General features: G+C 43.0%; 2 protein-coding genes across 4 annotated transcripts in view; one reads left to right on the forward strand and one right to left on the reverse strand.

Moving 5' to 3' along the window:
* The window catches only part of inppl1a (inositol polyphosphate phosphatase-like 1a), a 31,126-nt gene extending 14,177 nt beyond the window's left edge, over positions 1-16,949 (forward strand). Inside the window, exons 7-27 of one of the 2 annotated variants that reach the window (XM_080511640.1) lie at positions 485-574; positions 2,290-2,388; positions 3,905-4,055; positions 5,363-5,469; positions 6,179-6,281; positions 6,358-6,554; positions 7,192-7,309; positions 7,644-7,740; positions 8,322-8,460; positions 8,550-8,649; positions 9,376-9,464; positions 9,564-9,645; positions 9,813-9,902; positions 10,611-10,724; positions 11,098-11,274; positions 11,454-11,609; positions 12,040-12,124; positions 12,505-12,591; positions 12,693-13,464; positions 14,155-14,288; positions 14,401-16,949. In XM_080511640.1, coding sequence (XP_080367766.1) covers positions 485-574; positions 2,290-2,388; positions 3,905-4,055; positions 5,363-5,469; positions 6,179-6,281; positions 6,358-6,554; positions 7,192-7,309; positions 7,644-7,740; positions 8,322-8,460; positions 8,550-8,649; positions 9,376-9,464; positions 9,564-9,645; positions 9,813-9,902; positions 10,611-10,724; positions 11,098-11,274; positions 11,454-11,609; positions 12,040-12,124; positions 12,505-12,591; positions 12,693-13,464; positions 14,155-14,288; positions 14,401-14,500 — 3,087 coding nt within the window. In that variant the 3' untranslated portion in view covers positions 14,501-16,949. The remainder of the gene's footprint in view (positions 1-484; positions 575-2,289; positions 2,389-3,904; positions 4,056-5,362; positions 5,470-6,178; positions 6,282-6,357; positions 6,555-7,191; positions 7,310-7,643; positions 7,741-8,321; positions 8,461-8,549; positions 8,650-9,375; positions 9,465-9,563; positions 9,646-9,812; positions 9,903-10,610; positions 10,725-11,097; positions 11,275-11,453; positions 11,610-12,039; positions 12,125-12,504; positions 12,592-12,692; positions 13,465-14,154; positions 14,289-14,400) is intronic. The other variant, XM_080511641.1, reaches the window with a different exon arrangement.
* Positions 16,950-19,475: 2,526 nt separating this feature from the next.
* phox2a (paired like homeobox 2A) lies at positions 19,476-21,500 on the reverse strand (the record flags this gene model as incomplete). 2 transcript variants are annotated; one of them, XM_080502803.1, is made up of 3 exons in its annotated part: positions 19,476-19,970; positions 20,084-20,271; positions 21,278-21,500. In XM_080502803.1, 3 exons carry the CDS (start codon positions 21,498-21,500, stop codon positions 19,476-19,478), a joined length of 906 nt encoding a protein of 301 aa, XP_080358929.1. The 2 variants fall into 2 exon arrangements, with proteins under 2 accessions (XP_080358929.1, XP_080358928.1); XM_080502802.1 differs by having other exon boundaries at positions 19,476-20,003.
* Positions 21,501-24,084: the final 2,584 nt, after the last annotated feature.

Genomic DNA, 24,084 nt, shown 5'->3' on the forward strand with positions numbered 1-24,084 from the left:
CACATACCTAACTGTGATGTACACGTACAAATATGGATGCATTAATCTATTTACACATTACAAATACAATTCAGTGTATAGAACCTCTGCAGTCATGTTGTTACAGTGAGTAACAACATGACTGCAGAGGTAACAACAATCTCTTTTAATGACATTAGTTAGCTCTAGTCATCAAGGAAACTTTAGCATGTAGATGCATGGTTAAATCAAATTTGATATATTGTATTTACACCTGGAAAAACCTGCCTCAGGAATGAGCTCTGAGACATTATGTGAGGATGAAATACTTTCATTTTATTTGGCTGAAAGCCTGGATGAAAAACAAAACCACACAGAGGAATTTTCTGAACTTTCAATACAAACATTGTTTATAAATGGTTCTTATTTACATTCCTTTCTCCCTATCCTCAACGTCTGTCTAAACATTCACCGTCTAACTCTGAACACAGATTACACTGATTCTGTTGTAATTATTCTCCATCAGTCGGTGAATCAGGGTGGAGACCAGGAGTTGGAGAACCTCGTGACCAAGCTGGCGATTCTCAAAGACCTGCTGTCCTCCATAGAGAAGAAGGTAGACACACACGCATTCAATCACGTGCTGGCTGAAACCCTCGCTCCCGATCACATGAGCTCTCTCTCCCTTTACGTCCCGTGCGCTGCGCATGTGTGAGAGCGGGTAGACGGATAACCTTCTCCATATGAAGTATCGTCTGTTTAGAAAGCCTGCTGGCTGTGTTTGCGGCCCAGCCCAGTCTAAGCAGTCTTCTTGTTGTCATTACACACATTACATGCAAGACACAGATTGAGAGGGTGGGGGCTGTAATACTTTTGTGCAGTATCGTCGGTGAATTTTACGTAACTGTAATATTTGTCTGAAAACACAGCTTTGGTTGGTGATGCAACTAAAAAATTCACCGGTTCACTGGTTTCAGGTTTTCTTTAACTATTTGAATGTGCATAGGTCTGTTGGTCGATCCTCTGAGGTGGTCATACTTGTAGTGGTGTTCCCAGGTCAGTCCAAAGTTGGGGGGGGGGGGGTGTTAATTTGCATTCAGATCTGGTTCACTTTGAACTTACGCCAACATTTTCACCATCAAAACAGCTGGCCAGCTCTTCTGATATATTTTATTTTGTGGCATGAGTTCAAGTCAGGCCGCACCACAGTGTAGCAACTTGCCTCATAGGCAGCGGGTTCTTGGAGCCCCGATTAGAGTCGGGGGGGGGGGGGGGGGGGGGGGTCGCTCTGTACAGTTTGCATGTTCATCCCATGCATGTCTGTGTTTTCTTTAGGTTCTATGAATTCTGCCCACACCCAATAAAACAAGCATTTGAGACTAACGTGAGTGACCCTCTTTCTGTATTCGCCATGTTGGACTCCTGGTTTGTTCTTGATCAGCTCAGATTAGCTGCAGCGCCCTGCGACACAAAGTTGGATAAAGTGGCATGGAAGACGTCCCATGAGGGAATTCTGCTGTATTTGTTCTGCAGTTACGCCCCGCTACCCTTGCAAGTATACAAAGACCTACCGTGCCGTGCATCGGGGTGTAATCACTGTCCCGAGTTTCGCTCATTATGGACCAAGCATGACGGGTGTGAAGACCCCTTTAAATACATTTGTGTCGGTGAAACGTATTGCTGAAAGTGCCTCTCTGTGTTTCTATAGAAGCCCAAGTTGTTCAGTCTTCTCGCAGGTGTCTGTAAAGGTGGTCGTTCTGGTTTACAAATCAATGAGTTCCCAACAACTTCATCATAATTGGAGCTATTTACAGGAAGACAAGCTCTTCCACCTACTGTTAAGGATGTGTTGTGATATTTAAAATGTTTTGTGAGTGTGTGTGCCTACAGAATGACTTCCAGAAAGGTATTATATTCAAGTTTATATGCTTTTATATTTAATCAAATAACCCAGATGATGGGTTTTTTTTTTACTTTCCTTTGTAAATGCAGCCTCACCAGCTTTGCTGTTTTTATTGGGAGGGGGTTCCAAGGGGGTTTCAGCTGGCTGTGGAGGAAATGGCCTCAGTGCCGTTAAGCTACATGTCCGGACGCATGTGATGACACTGACTCCACCTTCTCTGCAGCTGTTGGGTCACATCCAGGAAATGGGAAACCTTTTCCTTCTTGACACATAACACTGAGACTGAAAACTTTACAGGCTGGCTGATTGTGTCTGTGCATACCTCCTCATGAACAAGCGCTCATGTGTGCCTCATTTTCTTCCCTGTTTTTCTATGAATTGTTTCTCCACATGCCTCAGCTCTTCTTTCCCTTTGTCCCCCCCCCCAGGCCCTGAAAGCTCTGCAGGACATGAGTCTGTCCTCTCCGTGCTCCCCTCCTCCCCTCTCCATGCGTCACAGCAAAGCCATTCCAGTGCAAGCTTTCGAGGTACACACCTACATCCGCCCACACGCCACCCTCACACACGCACACGTCATCCATCAGTGGATATCTCAATGCAGGCTGATGGAAGTCAGTGTCCAGGCAGAATGGACTGTGTTATCTTTTTCTATTGTTAACTTATATTAAACCTTCATTTAACCATGCATAACGTGAACTACCTGTGCTTCAGCTGAATGAACCTGTACGTATCAAGACATTCACTTCTCAAAGCTTTTTGCAGTTTAATGTTGTTCAGCAATTTAAAGGTCGGTGGTTATGTACAAGGACATGCGGACATGAAGAGTCTGAAATTGGATGACCGACACTCAGAGCCACACTTTTCTATGTTCGTAATCCTATTTCATTTATTAGTAGTAGTAGTAGTAGGATCTGTTTTTCCTTTCACTGGGAACCGGCTGAGCTGAGTTCACAGTGAAGCAGGCAGGAAGTGTTGGAGCACAGCTCATTTTTGAGACCACAGGAATGTTTGTAAAGCGTTTCCTGTAGCATCACCAGTGACGTATTTGTGGTATTTATCCCTTTCTAGTGTTTCTGTGTCAGACGTGCATCAAAAAGGAGTGGCTGACAATTTTATTAGTTGGTTGTGAAGTGATTGCATTTTTATTGCCTTGTGTTGCACGAGTACAACTTGATTGCAAAAGAAGGCGGCTGCATTGAACATGGGGAGAAAACAAGTCCAGATATTATGAATCTATTTCAGCTGAATAAAGTTTGAGTGGATAAAAGTAAGTGGGAATGAGGGAGAAATTAGGATTTGACATATTGGCTGTCAGCTGAGGCTGCATTCTCTTTGGTGGCGTCCTTTCAGTAGCTTCCTGTTGCACAGGAACATCAAAACTCTTACAATGACTTGGCGGAGCACCTGACTCCCCTTTCTGACTCCCAGACATTTTCCATGTCCGTAGAGTCAATGAGGTGAAATTTTCCAAGAAATTCCTTTGATCAATAGAGAAAGGGCGACTTGTTCACTGAAAGAAGCTTGTTTTGACCTAAAAATTGTGAAATAGCCTCAAACTATGATGAGGCAACATTTTTGATCGTCAAAGTTTAAATGCTTTTGGGGTTGTTTTTTTGTCCCTGAGAAATAAGTTGACTTGTCAACTTCAACTTCTCCGATGGTGTGGAGAGTTGATGAAATCTTAAATGGGTTCCGAGTGTCACGGTGTGGTTAAAATATTCCTGGTTTAAATTCAAAGACATGATTCTTCAGTTAAATGGTGACTATTATGTTGTCATTGGTGTGTTGGATAGGAGGCATTTCCTCTCCAACAAACAATAACTTGTGTAAAGTGGGTGGAAGGAAGGAACAAAGACATAAATGCAAGTGAGGAAGGCGTGAATGACGAGGTGAATGCAGGAAAGTAAAGGGTGAAGGAAGGAAAGTGTGAACACATGAGATGGGGGCACAAAGGCAAGACTGGGGATGAAGGCATGAATGGAAAATGTGTGCAAACGTGTTTTTGTGTGTGTGTGTGTGTGTGTGTGTGATGATTCTTTCCAGGTGAAGTTAGACGTTTACCTGGCCGAGCTGACCAAGATCGGAAAGAGTCAAAAGTACACGTTATCGGTGGATGTGGAGGGCGGCCGGCTGGTGGTGATGAAGAAAGTGAAGGACAACCAGGAGGACTGGACCACCTTCACACATGACAAAAGTGAGGATTATTCACTAAAACCACTAAAATACCAACTGCCTAAATGTAGAAAAAAGTTATAATAACACGTGGGAACGAGAGAATAAGTCGTTCCCTCAAGTTAATGAAATGAGGGAACGAGATAATTTCATCCGTGGCCACGAGATAATAACTCAGGGCCATGGATTAATTCTCTTGAGTTATATTATAGTGATGGTGGAGCTGGTGGCTGAGGTGCTGCAGTTCACCTGTGCTGTCACACAGTGAGCTGCGTCAGATATAAAATTTAGAAGCAGCATACATTTTTCACGGTAACATCAATGTAACTAACTTCACTTCCAGGTGTTGTATCGCGTTATGACCCCAGGCTGAGGTCTCCATGTGGGATGCGTTGCGTGTGCGCTCCGCTATGAGACGCCCCACTCTTTTCTACCCCACAGAACTTCTCTATAATGAAGCGATACTTTTGGTTCATCAGAAACTATAAAACAAACCACATACTACGGTAAAGAAAAGCTTGGATGTATTTTTTAGCAATAAAATGTGCCATTTAATGGTGCTTCATGTGATAGAGAACTTTTGTTGTTGATCAGCGTGCCCTTATGTAGGTTGCCAATGGAAACGGCTTTAGAGATGCGTTCTATCATTCTCGACCTCCAGTCCTCCCTGATGTTGAAGCATTTGGTTCAGGCACATCCTGAAATAAAGCAAATTGAGCAAAAATTCACTATGTAATGCCCGAATGTTGAAAAATATGCCCCAAGCTCTTTCATTTATGGTATAGAGGGGATACATGTATTGGAGCTGCTGAGAATTAGATCCTCTCTTATTGGATCAAGATGAATTTTACATACAGTCTGTAATTAATATGGTTTAGTTAGGAAACACTAATATCTAATGTGGTCCGCATCATTTAATATGATGGGAATGGCAGCGACATTTGTGAACAAATATAATGCCAGGGAATTGTATAAGTTCCCTCGAGTTAATAACTTAAGGGAACGAGTTACTATTGCGTGGCCGTGGATTAAAGTATCTCGTTCCCTTGCATTATTAATGAGGAAATGACCTATTATTTCGTTCCCATGTGTTGTTTTTTTTCCTCTATGGCCACTCCGGGGCTCCATATAAACGCTTGCAGACATAGAAATACATTATGTCAACAATGGCAAACTGAATGATTCTCATTTGTTGTATTTATTCAATGTTCCTCTTTTAGCCATTATAATCTCTTGATTGACCTGATTTGCTTCCATTCTATTTCGGTGTGAATCCCCTTCTCTCAACCCACTGTCTCCCATCTGCCCGTCTGCTTCCGTCTCTCGCAGTACGTCAGCTGATCAAGTCTCAGCGGGTGCAGAATAAGCTGGGTATTGTGTTCGAGAAGGAGAAGGACAAGAGCCAGAGGAAAGACTTCATCTTTGCCAGTGCCAAGGTCTGCACACAGAATGCACTCATACGCACACCAAATCGCCCAAAGGAACTTTGAGGACTTTTGCGTTTATTTGCCCTCTGAAACGCGCACCGACACACATTCATATTCATATAGAGAAGAAATCATTTTAATAATATGAGACTCGCAGCTCTTTGAGATCTGATGGTGAGGAGGACAGTCAAAAAGATACAGATCTCACCTGCAGTTTTACAGTTCTCGCAAACAAACAGAACATTTTTCAAAAACAGTCAAATATGTGTATGCATTCATGTATCTATCGTACGTGTATACATGGACATGTGTTTAAACTTGTCCTGCGTAGAAGTGGAAGTTTGACAATATAACTGCCCTCTAAATATTGTATGCAGTGAAACAAACAGATTTTCTGAGATTCAGGAACATATTGAATAATATCTGAGATGGAAAAAGGTGTAGAATCAAATAAGCTTTGTGTCTTCCTGCTCATGTTTAGATAATAGTAATTACTGTTTATGTGCATCTCTGGTACCAGTCATTTTATATACACTATAGCTTTGTGGATTTGAGTGCTTAATACATGAACTGTGTTGCTTATTGTTTATATGGATGTATGCAAATAGGTTTGAAAAATGTTATGAAGTATGTCCAAATTAATAAAATGAACTTCATTGTACTTGTACGCAAATACAGAAGAAAGGTTGAAAATGCTCCGGTGCGTATTTATTTTCAGAAACGGGAGGCATTTTGCCAGCTGCTGCAGCTGATGAAGAACAAACATTCCAACCAAGATGAGCCAGACATGATTTCCATCTTCATCGGCACCTGGAACATGGGTACGTCATAGGAAGTAAGCTTAAACACAAATGTACACTTTTCCTGCGACTAAACCACGTTTCCCTCCGTCTGTAGGCTCAGTGCCGTCGCCCAAGTCCGTGGCGTCGTGGGTGCTGTGCCGCGGCCTCGGGAAGACGCTGGACGAGATGACTGTGACCATCCCCCATGACCTTTACGTGTTTGGAACCCAGGAGAACTCGGTGTGTGACCGGGAGTGGGTGGAGTCTCTCCGCGCCATCTTGAAAGATCAGACGGAGCTGGACTACAAACCGGTGAGGAAAGAAAACGGAAACAAATAATTTAGGAGCAGAAATAAAAATTTTTTTAATTTAGTTAAATTTAATCTGTGCATTAAGGAAGACAAACATGCTCATTGGGTTTGGCGGAGATGTGTTTGACTGAAGCTGTTTCGGTGTCGGTCTGGTAGCTTATGGTATCCGTTCAAAACAAAAGCATTACGACTTTCACTATCGAGCGCATCAAAAGACAAGAGCTGCAGGTGATGATGACCTTACGTTTGTCATTGTTTAGATAAGTCATGTGAGATACACTTGACTTGTATATAATTATAAGAATATATATTCATTTGCTGCAGCATCCATGTATGTTCACATTTAAATACCTAAATGTACTGTATTTCCCAATATATATCCCTCCATAAGCCTAAACATGCATATATTCCTTTATATGTTGTTTGCCAGCTGTCACCTGTGGGTTTTGTTGTGATATATTTATTTCTAAACTTTAAATCACTAGATTACAAGGGAACGACAACATAGAAGTTCAATAATTTATCGTCAAAATAGAAAATAAAAAAAATCAATCTGTTTTTTGTGAATGTCTGTAGTGTAAATACAGAAATGGACACTACTGGCCAGGTTCCTAATTTCCCGAGCTCTTTGTCTTTAGATTGCAGTGCAGACGCTGTGGAACATAAAAATTGCTGTCTTGGTGAAACCCGAACACGAGAATCGGATCAGCCATGTCGGGATGTCCAGTGTCAAGACGGGAATCGCCAACACGCTGGGTACAATCAGACGCTGTGTTTGCAGCCGTTATCCTTCCTGCATGGGCTTACTTACTTTTACGTTCATGAAATGTGGACTAGAACCTGAGGCAGCTATTGTTTTCTTTCAATACTGAGCTGCAATCATAACATTCTTTTCATATTACTGACATAATTTGTGAGTTGATTGACATCCAGCACTTTCAGTGTTTGTTGTTCAAACTGTATATTTCCAAAAGTCACCTCAATTTTATTGGACAGAGAAAATACTTTCTTCATCATCTTAATGTAGTAAACTAATGTTCTTTAGTGTATTTAGTTTGAATGCTTATTTTCATGTTGTTGTGTTTGTAAGGTAACAAAGGTGCAGTCGGTGTATCGTTCATGTTCAATGGAACATCGTTTGGTTTTGTGAATTGTCACCTGACTTCAGGGAATGAGAAGATCGCCAGGTACCTACCACACTTGCTTTCAAATTCTATAGCTTGAATATTGTTATTGACAGAAGATTATCTTCAATGAAGTCCCCTCAATATACTATTTGTATATTGAGGGGAACTGTGAATAATTGGTACTTGATTACAGTTACTAGTTAATTCTGTAAAAGTGTTGGGGTTACTGAAAGTAACAAGTCAGTTTAAAGAATGACATAGTTGTATTATTGGAGTTTTGTTATCACTTTATTTTAAACGTTTTCTATTATCCTGTCCTGTTTGTCAGTCATCAATTAAGTTGAATATTTCTAACGCCATGGCGTCGGGTCGGTTACAGATTAAAGGTGAACTCGTGTTAATTTCGGGTCACAAATGCATCACAGCTACAGAAGAGAAAAACGATGCTATTGCTGCTGCTAGTAATAATTGGCACGAGAAGAAGGCTACAGGGAGACAGCAGCTCCATGGCTGTTTTTATGTTCAACAAAAGTAACAGAAACTTCAGGAATTGTAACTTATTTTTTTCACAATTGTATTCAGTCACTAGCACCTTACTGTCGATGCATTATTCCAACGCATGCATCTTCTGACAACTGCAGGAGAAACCAGAACTACCTTGATATCCTGCGGCTGCTGTCGCTGGGGGACAAGCAGCTAAGCTCCTTTGACATTTCATTGCGCTTCACACACCTCTTTTGGCTGGGAGATCTCAACTACAGGCTGGACATGGATATACAGGTAAAGCAGGGTATGATGAAATATAAAAAAACATATTGGGCTTAAATGTAATATCTCTGATTATTTGTGTTTTGTGTCTGTGTGTGCAGGAGATTTTGAACTACATCAACAGGAAGGAGTTTGATCCCCTGCTTAAAGTGGACCAGCTCAACCTGGAGAGGGAGAAAAATAAAGTCTTTCTACGCTTTGGTAAGTCTGGCTCAGTCAGTGGTTGTCACTTCCTCTTCCTGTAGATATTCTTGACATATCCATGATTCACAGGATTTATTTTAATGGAAAGAAATAGTGAGTAACAATAGTAAAAATCCCAACATTTAACGTAGGTTTCTGCCTTTAAAAAAAATGTATATATATAAATTCTGTGGTCTCATAAATGCAGCTGAAGCGATGACTCACACTTCCCCAAAGCACCTGCTCAGCACTGCCGACGACTTCGCCGCAGCTCTTTTTCCAATCAAACTACAAGAAATGTTGACGCAGGCAAAAATAACTAGAGCATTGATCAAATTTCTAGGAAGAAACCAGTGGGTCCATGGAAACATTTTCCCCAGACAGATGTTAAAACTATGATTTCAACCCAATTTAAGTAAAGCTTCAATTTCTGTCTGAGATCACATGTTTTTCCCGTTAATGTTCCACTAATTTAACACAAAGTAGCCTTTTTTTTTTTTTTTTTTGCAAATGAATGTTGGAAACGTCACTTTGGCCTTTGCGGTTTACAAAAACAAGCCTTCTCTTTGTGTCACATGATTTTTTCTTCTGCTTCAGTATGACCTGATATGACCTGTGTCCAAGTATTACAAACTATTCAAGTGCGTCAGCAAAAGCAGCTGCTGTCCCACAGTTCAGAGGTTGACAAGAAAAACTTGACTTTGAACCTTTTCGAAAGATTTAATGTGTGTGTTTTACTCACAGCGGAAGAGGAGATCTCCTTCCCGCCCACCTACCGTTATGAGCGAGGCTCAAGGGACACGTATGTCTGGCAGAAGCAGAAGGCCACTGGGGTGCGTAGGTCGATGTAAACATCTTTCATTGATGAATACTTTCGCTCTATGTGAATCAGCCTGATCATTCTGCCTTCTCTCCCAACTTTTGTCTCTCAGATGAGGACGAATGTTCCCTCCTGGTGTGACCGGATACTGTGGAAGTCGTACCCCGAAACGCACATCGTCTGCAACTCCTATGGTGGGGACGCTAAAGTCTGAATTCTGTGGTCAATTTTAGTCGTCAGTCAGAGTTTTGGTCATCTCCAGATGTATAAACCTCACACACACAAAAGTTCCAGCTGTATTTGTCCTGTCAACGTATGAATGATTGGTTATTAATCTGCTCTTTTTTTTTTTGTTTCGTAGGGTGTACTGATGATATAGTGACCAGTGATCATTCCCCTGTATTTGCTACGTTCGAGGTGGGGGTGACCTCACAGTTTGTCTCCAAGAAAGGTACGAGTAGATCAAATATACTCTTCTTTATTCATTTTTAGTTTGCGCCACTTATAATATGACATAATGACACATATTTCCGTGTCCAGATGGTGATTCATCTTCTTTCAGTTCCTCATCATACAGTAGCTGCATGCTATATTTCAATTTACTTACTTAATTTTCATACTTATAATCTCTTATGCGTTTATGGTCCCCTCCTTCTGTTTTACTATTGCTGAACAAGATGTCTCGCGTAAAAGTGAGTTAAACTTTGTGTACATATAAAGCTTTGTATCCCAAAGCATACAGGAAGTGATAGGGAGCAGTGGTGTGCTTGGAAGAAGTTATATTCTACTTTTAATTGGGGTTTTTCTCCTATGGCGGCCAAAAGACAGGGTTAACAAGCTAACTGCAGGCTAAGAGTGATAAAATTCCAACTATTAACCTTAGCAACGCTCAGTGCCTGACTGATCTGCTCCCACAACATTGGATTTCTGTATGATTACATTTTTCTTGGAGAAATCCGAATTCGTTCAATATCAAAACATTCCAACCCCATTCAGCCTGGTGCATTTTTCCTCATGAGAAAATGTGGCTTTGTTTGTGGTCATCTGCAAGAAAACCAATGAAACGCTCCCCTCAGTCTTTTGTTTTTGTTTTTTTTCCCTTTACATCCTTTTCTTCTTTTATCTCCACATTTGTTCTCATCCATCTGTTTCTGTGCAGGTCTTCCAAAGTCCTCGGAGCAGGCCTACATCGAGTTTGAATGCATCGAGGCCATAGTGAAGACGGCGAGCAGGACAAAGTTCTTCATTGAATTTTACTCGACGTGTCTGGAAGGTGAGAGGTTTTTTCACCTGCACTCATGTGCACAGACACAGGTTTAGCACAGAGCTGACAGAAATCCAAACAAAGCAAACATGGCCTCTGAAACACAAAGTGGATGTAATGAAAATGTCTTCTTCTCCTCCTGTATCCCTCCCTCTCGCTCCCCATCTCAGGCAGTCAGTATACCTTTAAGTTGGAACCCATGTTTGACCCCCCTCCTCCTGCCCACTGCGCTCGTTGAATGACATGCTACACAAACATCTCAGCCCTCTTTTCTCCTCCGGCCCCTCGTTCCCACCCCGCTATACCCACTCTCCTGTTGTCCTGTACACCCTCCCTTACCCGCCCCGCCCCAATTCTCTCTGTCTCTTTCTCATATTTTCAGAGTTCAAGAAGAGTTACGAGAACGACAGTCAGAGCAGTGACAACATCAACTTCCTGCGTGTGGGATGGTCCAACAAGCAGCTGACGACGCTGAAGCCTCTGCTGTCGGAGATCGAGTACCTGCAGGACCAGCATCTGCTGCTGACAGTCAAATCCCTGGATGGATACGAGTCCTACGGTATGAAGAGTGTCTTAACGCTGCTTTCCAGTTGCCTCGGACCTTGAGAATTCAAGCTGTCTTCCACAGATGGAAAGCAGCAAGAGTTTGTCCTCTGGATGAGCCAATTCCGAAGTAATCTAGTTTCTTGTCTAACTCGCGTATCCGTGTTCTTTTTTTTTTGTTTTGGACCCTGCTAGGCGAGTGTGTGCTGGCACTAAAGTCAATGATTGGCAGCACAGCGCAACAGTTTCACACCTACCTGTCTCACCGCGGCGAGGAAACGGGAAATATCCGAGGGTCCATGAGGGTCAGAGTGCCCTCGGAAAGAATGGGAACCAGGGAGAGGTTGTACGGTAATGCACTTTCCACGCTGCACTGTGGTGAAGGAGCTCAGCAGAAGTGAAAACAAATGTTTCTCAAAGTGACCAGGAAAAGAGAGAAGCTATCAAAGAAAGCTTTTTATGTTATTCTTGTTCAGGAAGCATAAGAAAAGTCACGACACGACTCCAACTTAATATAATATCATAAAGCATAACCGGTTTTTGAAAATAATCTATTGCAGAGTTAAATGGAGAAGTAGAAGTCAAATCTTTTATCTGTGCTTTTTACTTCCAAGTAGACTCCAAGCATGAGAGAGATTCTTCAATTTGGTGATGTAGTCTGAAACTATTTAATAAAAGGTCCCTTATAGCTATCGAGAATATTCTCTGTGAGCTGTTTATATAGGAAATAGTTCTGAGATGCAATATGTTGAGTCTTAAAATAGTTTTTGTTGTGTTTCAGAATGGATCAGTGTGGACAAGGATGAGACCGGAGGACCCAAAGTGAAATCCACCTTGATGACCAGAGTGGGCCATGAGTATGTGAAGTCAGTACATGCTGCCTCTTCCGTTCTTTGTTTTTTTTTCCTCACGCACTTTTCTTATGATGTTCAAATATTGTTAATACTCGACCGTCTTCACAAGCATGTTTGCTGTTTTGGATCTAAATGGGGAAAAAAGACGTCAATTCTGTAAACTTTCAGTCACTTTGGTCGAACATAAGTGCTATTATTCTCTGCGACTCGGTCTGAACTCGTACATCTGAGTGATTTAAACACACCATGGATTAAATTGGCATTTCTTTGGTCCAGTATTGGGAAATTAGATGTTGTCCATTGATTCTTCATTAGCTCACATAATCGACACGTACTGTAAAATTACTGGTGAGAAGCGATTGCTGATATGTTGCGGCGTGTTCTCGATGCAGGCCGTCTGCAGTTCGAAAGCATCTTGGTGAGCTTGGGAAGGTCAGCGAGGAGGGAGAACGGAGCATAAAGGAGGAGACGGCTGCAAGGTACGCCGCACATACACACCGCAGCGATGTACACGCGCATTTAAAAAAGTTAATATCGGAAACTCCATCCACCCGTTTGTGTATTTGTGTTCATGATCCAGACCTAAGCAGGAAGCAGCCGACGGTGATCCATCCATCAGCAAGAACAGCTACAATAACCCCGCCTACTACATCCTGGAGGGCGTTCCCAACCAGTCGGCCGCAGCCATGTCCCCTGAACTTCTCCCATCTCCCACCTCAGCCAACCCCCAGACGGCTAAAGCCCCCCCCGCCTCTGCCGGGGCGCGAACAAAACCCCCGTGTTCGGCTTCGGGGGCCTCCCACCAGCGCAGGCCCCCGACGGGTCTCCCCGTCCGTGCCATTAGTGAGGAGGGCTCCTCGGAGGACGACGGAGGCGCTTGTGTCGCGGGGGCGCAGGGAGCGGCGGTCGGAGGAACAGTCGGAAGCACACTGAACCGACCCCCTCCTGACTTCCCTCCTCCGCCGCTCCCCAAAGGAGCCCTGGAGATGCTCCCAGAGGCCCCCGTCACCAAACCTCGCGCCCTTTACCCAGACCTGGCTGAGGTCAGGATCCCCGCGGCGGGCCCCAGCACCCCGCTCGCCATCGGAGAGGGTTTTAGACGAGCGGCCGCCGCAGGAGGAGGAGGAGGTGGAGGAGGAGGGGGGCCAGCTGCGCTGGATGACCAGTCGTGTTCTGTACTGCAGATGGCAAAGACACTGAGCGAGAGCGAGTTTTCTGGACCGCCTCCCCGCGCTCCCTCTGCGCCGCCGCCTCTCAGAGGGCAGCCGATGGGTTTAGGTCTGGACGCCTGCCGCACCTTCCCCCCCAGACACCCCATCCCAGAAAGCATTGCAGAGGACATGCCGGAGGAGGTGAGCAGTTACTAACGCAGCAAACTTTTTTTTTATTGTGATCTTGTTGATGCTACAAGGATTCACGTTTTAAGATTGATTCTTTTAAGCCATTTTGCAGTTTTTGGGTTTTTTTTTTTGTATTTTCCCCTAAAAAAGAAAAAAAGGCTTTCAAATTAGACAAAGACCCAATTACAACATTGCTGTTCTATGGCACTTTTACATTAAAAAAAAAACCCCGAGCAATACCACATAATCGAGCACCAGCAACAATGTAAATGAAAAGCTGCTGTTTACCTTCCTGCCACGTCCAGGTTTCCACCAAAATAAAGGAGAATCCTAGGAAGTGGAAGTGGTACCTTCCAGTTAGTTGTGGTCTTCAAAAGGACCTCAAAAGTTGTCTTTACTCCCTCCTGTCTTCACGCTGATGATTTTGAACATGCATGAATGTTTGCATTACAGTCAGGGTACAAATGTTTAGACCACACTGAGAGCTGCAGTTTGTCTCTGAACTCTGTCCCCATGGCAACCTTCAGTCCTTACAAACACCGTGTTTGCTCTTTGTGACCGTAATGCATATTTAAAGGAGGGTTTTGGGTGTAGCTTTCAGTCACATCATTTGTAACACATTAGCTTACATTTTGCGGATGCAGCAATGATCCAAGGTGTCTCTTGATGTTTTTGCCACCGCATTGCACTTCTCCTGTTCAGGCACTGTGGGGCAGCAGCAGCTCCTCTCTGTCTGTGGGCGACTCCTCGGTGGGCGAGTGGCTGCAGAGACTTGGACTGGAGCGATATGAGCAGGGTCTCCTGCACAACGGCTGGGATGACCTGGAGTTCCTCAGGTATGTGTCTGCAGCTGCACAACTTGGACTGGTCTAGCAGAAATACTTAAAAAAAAAAAAAAAAAAAACATTTCCATCATCTGTGTCTTACCTTTTTGTATTTGCCCCCCAGTGACATCACCGAGGAGGACCTGGAGGAGTCCGGCGTGCTCGACCCCGCTCACAAGCGAATCCTGCTGGAGAGCCTCAGGCAGCAGCAGCAGCAGAAATGAACTTCAAAACGGGTCTGGTCCCAAAACCAGCCCGGACTCACACAGCAGGTCCCACCAAGGCCAAAACCTCAGCTGAACCGAGCTGGACTGAGCTGGAACGTGCCAATTGATGCCCGCCTGTGCCTTCTGAGAGAATTTGCACTCCATTTGTACTTTAACAAACGCTCGTTGAACCAACGTCCCTTTTTTCACGTGTACTGTACGTGCGTCGTCATCAGCGTAGGCGCCTTATTTAAGGAGAATCATTTCAGTCCTTTGAGCATCACTACATAATTGTTGGATTTAAATCCAGAGGATCACTTAGAGGAGAGGCAACGACTGACTGCGTTTGATGTTTCGTACCGTCAGATCTTCAAAATAGCATTAAAGGGTAGATTTTTGTTTATTTTTTTGGAGAAACCCTTACTGAACAGTGACTGAGATTAATGTTTGTCACAAGTGTGACAACTTTTTGACTTTTGAGAGTTTCAGAAAAAGGAGAAGAGACCGTTTTAGTTAGAGGGCATTAAAAACACAGTTGCCTGTTTTGTTTTTTTTTTGTCAGTTTGTTTTGTCCCAAGTTCTGACTGTCGATAACACTTTGTTCTTCTGGGCCTCGTGTTTTCCCCCGGCTCTTGGGTTACATTTGGGAAACTGCAGGACTCAATAGAGAGCACTCAGGACTGTAGTCAGGCAGAGGAACTGTTTGATTCTAACGGGACGTGGTTGGAAAACAGAAGCCAGACTGAAGTGAGCTGAATTCACCTTTTTCATGTTGTGTACTTTTGATAATGATGCCTGATGTCTGGGCCGTTGTTATTTAAACGGTGGACCGTGTTGTCCCAGTTTCTCTGCGTGTATTTATTTATAAAAGGGAATATTGAGAACCAAATCCATCCTGTTAATGTTGGGAGTGCGTTTCACCTTGGTACACCGGCTCAGTGACTGTTGACTTCTTCGCTGCCCGATTAGGAACATTTAAAGAGTTTTCAAGGTGTGGGAGGAGAACCGGCACCCCAAACTTACTTTTTCCTCTCCAAACTCTGTCACGTTCTTCAAATGATGAAATATTTTTCGTAATCACTGTTGGGATCCATCGGAAGTAAAAAGCACAATTCTCTGCACGTTAGATGTTTTTCGTTTGAAATATCTGGCAAGTCTTTATATATGAACTGTAACTGTCTTAAGTTTTTTTTTTTTTTTATTCATTTGAATTTCCCCCCACTAGGCTTTATATTTAATCTCTTTTTTTTTTTCTTCCTTTATCAGTAGTTCATCTAAAAATTCAAAATCCCTGCGGCTCGTGTGACTGTGTGTCGGGGGGGGGGGGGGGGTATCTGCCCCACACTTTGAAAACCACTGTAAAGGTAAACGGTGAAGAACATTTTCTGGATATTAAAGAAACAAGAACACACGAGACGATGTTGCCCCAAGGTGAAATATGACTCAAAAGATTCCCGACAGTGAATTTCTCAAGTTTGCCATATGATTCTCTATAAGGATGTGAGACACCATCTCATTGGGATAAAGTGAGACGCAGGTCTGACCTGATTTGTTCGTTTTATTTTAAATGGTGGAACTGGAGCCGTGTTCAGGGGGTTGTTAACATAGCCAAATATGTCAACTAATCGTTTACTCATAAGCCATTATTTTGTCATCCTTGTCTCACCAAAACACATTTTTTTGTTTTTTTCTGGAATATTTTGCTTTTGTGTATTGGTCTTTATACTAGAGATGTGACTTTTTTTTTTTTTTACTCATAAGAGAAGCTGTCATCTCTCGATGCACATTAAAATCTCATGTTTTCCGGTTTCTGCAGGACTCCTGCAATGTGAGGACACGTGTTCCGTTTTATAACCTTTAGATGGCGCTGCTACCCCACCAACCTCTTAAGTAAACGTCTCTGTGAATGGACGTTTGTGGGAACATGATTCACAGTAAGCAGAGTTGAGCTCCATGATATTTCTGAATGTTTCGTGTCTTCTTACCTTTAAGTGTCCCATTTACCTTCAGACTCGTTGTTTGTGCCATAACTTCAATCGTACCTCTTCTGCTCATGAAACAGGAAAACAAGTGAATGGAGATTTATCTCTATATGCCTTTGTTTAATGGAGGTGGATCGTGTTCAGTGGTTTATTTTACTAAGTGTGCACCTTAGTTTTTCCATTTCAATCGAATGTGGTCTGTCTTTCCTCCCATTTAAACAATACCATTGGAAAAAAGTCCTGAGAAGTGAAACATTTGTTCAAATGTGGCTAAAAATGCTGAAACCTTCCTTCATGTTAAAAAAAAAAAAAAAAAAAAAAAATCTCATTTAATTTTACATTTAAGTGTGTGTGTGTGTGTGTGTGTGTGTGTGTGTGTGTGTGTGTGTGTGTGTGTAACACTCCATTTCATGTCGCTTTACTGTAACCTATTTTGGTTGTGTTAAGTTAATGTAAGTTCATGTATTATTTTTTTTCAATTAAAGCCTCATAACTTCCTCATTTTGCAGACTGAGTCATTCTCTCGTTTTGTGGTCTGCAGAGGAGATCCAGGTGTGTCTCGGAGAATCCGAATACACTGTAAACATTGTTTTTTACTCATAAATTGATCCAAACTATCATGTGTTGGAAAAGTACTTGTTTTTTTTGTTTGTGATAATTAAGCTTACTAAAAATAATGTGGTTTGATTTGAGTATCTCATCAGATCAGATGTTTGATTTAAGTCTTTTGGCTGCAGGACATAATCATCACATTGGAAAAATAAAGTGTTTTAATTTAGATGTTCTGAGTGTAGAAGTAACATACCAAACATTGTTATTAATGCACTGTTAAGTTCAAGCCATTCTACTGCAGTGCATTAGGTGGCGCTATGGAGTCACAGGACTAGTCTGTTCTGAAAGAGTTTTGGATCATAATGCTGTGGTCTTATATGGTCCATTGAGTAAATGGTGTAAATTTGATTATCACAAACAATGCCGGAGATTCAGCGATTATTGAACGATTTCTCCTGCTAACTTCTAGAATTTACTCAATGCACCACCTTGTGGTGCAAACATTTAACGAACAGTCCTGTGCAGGTTGGAAAACTTGCTGACTTCGTGTGTTTATATATTTGAAGTTATATCAGTTTACATAAACACAAATATGACATTTCTTCAAATCAGTGAACAGTACAGCTGCATTAGAGATGGTAATGCAGCATAATATCATAAATCCAAATAGATAACTGTTTGGCTTTTTAATGAAACTGATTTTCTGGGATTTGTATTTCAGTTTCTGTAATCTTGAAATTTTCACATGAAACAACAGGCTCAATATTTTGTCACACAAGACATCAGATGAGTGAACGCGCCAGGTAGTGCCTCCATATTGTAGATTTATTAGAATATTCAGAGTAGTGCTATAACTTCTCATTCACCAGAGCAATCCGTCCGCTCATAGGTTTTTCAGTGACGTCTGTTAGACAGATGCTCCACGATGAGTTAGATCTATAACGCAAAACAAACCCAAAAAAAAAGCTACCTAATATTTATATTACTAATTATATTACAGAATTTACAGTCACAAAATTTCCACGTTCAGAGAAATGTGTGGGAATCTCCCCAACATAATAAAAAATATTAATAAATACATGTTTTCAAAGAGATGAACCCCAAATCTTTTATCCCGTCTTCTTTCAGAGACAGTCGGTAAATTAAAACAGAGATGATGTACAGACAACTTCTCAAGGTGACGGAACAAAATTAGGGTTTTGTGACTTTTTATGTGTGTGTGTGTGTGTGTGTGTGTGGGAGGGGGTGGGGTGGGGGCTTCAATAATACCCAAAGTGTAATTACTATGGACTGTTTCTCTGAAAAATCTTATCACTTTTGAGTTTCTCTGAAAAAGTGGGGTTGGGTGCAGAGTTCAGACACATCTTGTCCATCGAGCAGGAGGAAACTGTTCAGTACCAGCCGTGGTACCATGGCGGCAACCAATTGGATGTGTTGTGTTGTTGCCTGTGTAAAATCTGAAGTCTCCTCTCGTTCCTCCACACAAAGAACAGAGGAGTCGATTCCAACAGATAAAATGGGGTCAAAACACGTCAGGTTTTCAGTCTCTCGGCTAAATCCTAACAAACTGTTTGAAAGAGAATTCCTGACGGGTACGGACAGAGGGAGTGAATGGATGGGATGTGAAGCTGATGGGAGATTGTAATTGTTGGAGTCGGGCTTTGACCCAGTAAAGAAAAGATGAGGGGATGAGCTGGACCGGGGAGGTGTCTGGTCTGGACCCGGCTCCTCCTAATTGGATTTTGGGGTGGCCCGGTCTGCTCAGCAAAGAGATTTAGGGGGGGGGGGGAACCCCCGCTCCCTCTGGTGGAAGTCTGTGTGTCAGGGAGCTTAAAGGAAGTTGTGCTTGAGGGTAAAAGTTTGTTTGTCTAGTTTTCCCAGCAGCAACCGGGGCGCTTATGTTTGGGTTTCTGCTTTAGACTCGTACCTGACCAACATGCTCATCAGAGCTGCGGCCGTGTGGGAATCTGAGTGCATGTGAACACAAAATACCAAGAAGACGGGAAGCATTTTGTTGGGTGGGGATCTTGAGTCTGGTAACATTTGTTTTCACTCTCAAGTGTAATTATTACAGCGTGTCTTTCATTCTTTAGTACCCTTCTATACGATGGATTCTGGTACAGATAGTGAGGGTCGGTAGTCAGAAAGTGAAGGTCGGTAGAAAGCCCGGTGGCCGATGGGAAGCTGCCTCCATCCAGAACAGTTCTTGTGGGTAGAGCGTGCACAGTTGCATAATATTTTTTGGGAGGGGGGGTGAAAGATGATGATGACACCTGTGGATTTTCTGATCTGAGCTTTAAAACAGTTTGATCACTCAGTTTATTTAAAGAATCGATCTTCGGGCCGCCCTACAGCACACTACCCCTGTGGATTCAGCGTGACAGTGAGCAAGTCTTTCCACAAAAGCTAAAAACTCCTCTCTGCTCCAGTTTGTTCCTCACTTCTGTTGCCCCTGTGCTTCAGAACAGATTTGTCTTGATGGTGGGATTGGGTTTTCTGTGGAAGGACGACAGGACTCCGGCAAAAGGCCCAGTCATACTGTCTGCGGGCTGCCAGGCCTTCAGGATCTCCTGAGTCTGGGCGGCGGGCTGAGCTATGGCCGGGTTGGACGGCCCCAGGCTGGACCAGCTGGGAGGCTTCAGCCCCTGGAGAACCGGAGAGCTGGAGGTGTTGGCATAAACGCTGTTGGCAGGAGCCGGGCTGGGGCTCAGGCTGGCCGGGCTTCCATGGTTCCCGTTTGCCGAGCCTGGCAGGGAGGCCGTGCTGTCCGGCGTGGGGCTGCAGGTGGACTCTTTGGACTCATCATCATCTGATGAAGATCTTGCTTCTCCACCTTTCTTTCCTCCAGAGCTGCTACTGGTGTTGGTGCCCGTGGTGCCACCAGAGCTGTTGGCTTTGGCATTGGCTGCACGCTCCTGCTTACGAAATTTGGCACGTCGGTTCTGAAACCACACCTGTCGGACACAGATGCAGGTGACTTTTAGATCCTATTATAGCAGATATTGGCAGAAAACTCATATCGGATACTATTAATCTTAATTATTTGGAGACGGTGTGCATGTCGTACCTGTACTCGTGCTTCGGTCAGGTCTATCTTCAGCGCGAGCTCCTCTCGGGTGTAGATGTCCGGGTAGTGCGTCTCTGCGAAGACCCGCTCCAGCTCCTTCAGCTGGGAGCTGGTGAACGTGGTCCGGATGCGCCGCTGCTTCCGCTTCTCGTTCAGCCCGGAGGGGTCCGAGAAAAACTTATAAGGAACTGAAGAGCAAACAATTGTATTTGTTTATTCATCGAAATGAAACATGACCTTTATGGCATTTTTAAAACGACAAAATGTTCCAAACTGAACGGGAGGAAAAAGCGCAGAGGCTGTGCGTAATTACGCATGGAGCGCGTCATCTGATAATTTCTGTTGTTTCTAAGTAAAATACTTTTCCGTTCTTCTGAACAATGTTTTTCGTTGAAAATACAATAAATAGTTTTGATTCAACGGAAATATTTTTCCCAACCGCACACCATCTAATTTATTTTAATCGGCTACTGTATTTCGAATTGATACATTTTCGCAGGTATTTATATATATTCTATGTATTCTAACCATTTTAAGAGTTTCTACACTCATAATAGGTAAAAATCCGACTTAAACCTACTGAAATGTGTTCATTTAAGATCAACAGTATGATACATTTATTCGATTAATTAATTTGATCTGAGTGTTATTCAATAAACCTATTGAAAATACTATATTCATAATGTTGTAACCGTGCAAATTATAGCCCATTTTGAATTTTCTGTTTTTTCCCTTTTTACTTTGGTTGTCGAATGAATACAATACGCAGGGAAATCAACCCTTATCTAATTGATATATTGAATTTGAAATGTTTAAATCGTAAATCTTATTATTAATATTAGTATTGTGATGATAATAATTATTATTATTTCTTACAGATTAATAAAAACATTCTCTATACAAATAATTAAGCGTTTCAAAAGTATTATCGCATTTTTAGAAAGCAAAAGCTGAAACTCAAATTAGGCCTCCAACTTATTTTGAATAGGCACGAATGTAAAATTAAATATTTTTCCTTTTAGCTAATTTTCATAAATTTTTAAAGAAAATATGCCAGGAAAACAAAATATGTTCTTGTTCCCATGATTGATGTTCTTTCTCTCTTTTATAGACAAATTTAGCGTGACGCGCCTTCATCTCATCTTGTGCCGTATATTTAGAAGCGTTGGATGTTAAAGAGATGTGGCTGTATACCTGAGGAGTAAGGAGTGGGCTGGTGCTCCCGCAGGGCTCCCAGTGTGCAGCTGGCCGTGCTGAGCGGAGTGCAGCCCGGGTTGGAGAACGGTCCGCTCCGGATCGGGTTGTACTGGAAGGAGCTGGCCTGGCTGCAGGAGCTGAAGTCCGCGTAGGCCGACGCTTCCATGGCCGCCATGCAGGAGTCATAGGAGTTCAGGTAGGAGTAATCCATCTTATACATGGAGGTCAGCCGGTGCAAACACCGGGCTGCAAAAAAGCAACGGTGAGCGGGACTCTTCAGGTGCTGCTGCTTTTTTTTCTATTTTCAGAGAGTTGAGATTGTTGTAAACCAGCCAGAGACGATCAGTTCTCTCCACAATCTAAAAAACAAAACAAAACTATCTTCAGCTCTGTGGTTTATATCTCAGCTGTTCTGCTGGGGAATTAATCCAGATGTTTTCTGTGGTTCCACCTTCACTTTCTCCGGGATGTCTCGCTTTTTTTTTCTCCTTTCTAAATCTCTCTCTCTCTCTCTCTCTCTCACTCCCTCCCTCTCTGCTCTGGGCTCGCGCTCAGTTTGACAGCGCGCTGCGGCTCGCGCAGCGCTTATAATAAACTTGGTCGGGCGCGAGACAATGGCGAGGCGGTGGTCTAGTTTCCATGACAATAGCAGCAATGAGTGAGCGCACAGGACGGCCCTCCTCCTCCCATCTCTCTCTCTCTCTCTCTCTCTCTCTCTCTCTCCCTCTCTCTCTCTCTCTCTCTCTCTCTCTCCCTCTCTCTCTGCACCGCCCACGCCGTCCTCAGCATCTCTCAGCTTGCAGGTGTCAGCAGAGTTGAATCATCGAGTCTTAGAAAAAAAGAGCCACGACTTCTTCATTTATACATGTAATTATGTGCATGTTTCCATTATCGGACCAATGATCGATCACAGCAAAATCAAGTTGCGGGCTTAGGTTTACATGTCAGTTTGACTTTTCCATACAGATATGTTACAATCAAACTACAACAAGTGCTTCTGCCGAATTCTGAATACCTAACTCCATAGTTTCACTTTTCTGTATGTTATGTGCGCAGTTTCCAATAAAGTCCGGCCTCCATTGTCCCTATACCGCTGAGGCCCATAAATCATTTTCACAAATCAGGTTATCTGGCTCTTGATTCATCTAAAAATCTTCTTCTTTTGTAATCTGACTTTTGGAATGCAGCTATAGAACGGAATTTTAAACCTGTCGAGATTAAATTAAACATACGAACACCGGAAAACACACACATACGTTAACTTACCTCCTCCTTTTGATGAATTTTAATTGTGAGTCTAATTACGACTTATTGAATTGAGGGATGTCTTGCTCCATGTCTGATATGACACCATGGAGCGGATTCATCCCCCAAATAAAGCTCCAGTCCCGGTGTCGGTCGATATGCGCCTCCATCGGCTGCTGCGTGCTTTCGAAACAACCGCACCTCAGCCACAGAAGTCTTTATGTGAGGGAAACCGTCCAGATGTGACGGTGATTGCTCAGATTAAAAGCTTTGATTTGATTCCGATCACTTTTTACGGAGATGTCACCAGAGTGAGCGTCACTTTGATGTATAGGACTGGAGAGGGAACCGGCTGCGGAGACAACCACGGCAGGCTAACCATAAACGCATTGACGCTTCATAAATTGGTTTAAGTTTATTGTTCGGTGTCATACAATGTGATAAGTCATATCCCACACGGCCCCCGTCACACACACACACACACACACACACACACACACACACACACACACACACACACACACACACACACACACACTCGCACTCGCACTCGCACACGCACACGCACACGCACACATGCACACGCACACACACACAAGTTGGGTTTGAAACCGGCAGGCAGGCGCGCGCACTCCGCGCCGTCTCCAAATCTGGAGCTGTTATATAAAAAAAGAACATGAAGAGTGCTTTCAGCCTTTCAGTCTGTTCATGAAATTAACGGGCTATTTATTAGTGGTTAGATTTCCCCAAATAATATAATCTACAAACCAAAATTACGTTGTGCGTGCACGTCTCGAATTAATTGAATTTGGCCCTACGTGCCCGCGCGTAAAAGTCCGCGCGCTCCGGTCTCTGCTTGACCAGAGGCTTCATGACGATGACGACGACGACGCTCCTTAATGACATTAACCCTCCACTCACCTGCGCACGCGTGTACGGACCACTATGCGAATATTGCCAATTTCAACAACAATATGATGAAAATTAGTGGGTTTTTTTTCCGTAGTTGGCGAGAGTTAGATGTTCAGTGTTTGCTGCAGATCTGGATGCGCATCGCTCATTTTCTGTATGTGAGCGCTTCGTAGATCTGAGCCCCAAAGGGTCTCAATCATCTTCGATTTTACAAACTTCAGTTTCTAAGCCAAATACACTATTATACTTCTATTGCGATTACGTCATTCTTTTTTACTCCCATACCTGAGATGATCATATCAATTAAGGGAAGACAAGGAGGTTAAACTGTAATGATCAAAGATTTATGAGGACATATTAAGTTTTCAGCAGCATTCAAAGTTTATTGTTCCCCACAAAAAAAAAGGATCGAATATCTGTGAAATGAGCTTGATTGATTCATGGTAATCGCTCTTTTTCTTATTCAAATTAAATGCGCAAGCCAACTCGCTATTATCCCTTATTATATAATTATCATGATCCGTCCAACTGGACGTGATAGACACCACAAGCAGCGGTTTTGCATCACGACTTTTTTCAATAGATGTGTTTATTACAGCACTATCTAAACTAAAATGTCCATTATTAAGTCTTTTGAGAAGACTTTG

Source organism: Blennius ocellaris, assembly GCF_963422515.1.
Source record: "Blennius ocellaris genome assembly, chromosome: 2".
Classification (NCBI taxonomy): Eukaryota; Metazoa; Chordata; class Actinopteri; order Blenniiformes; family Blenniidae; genus Blennius; species Blennius ocellaris.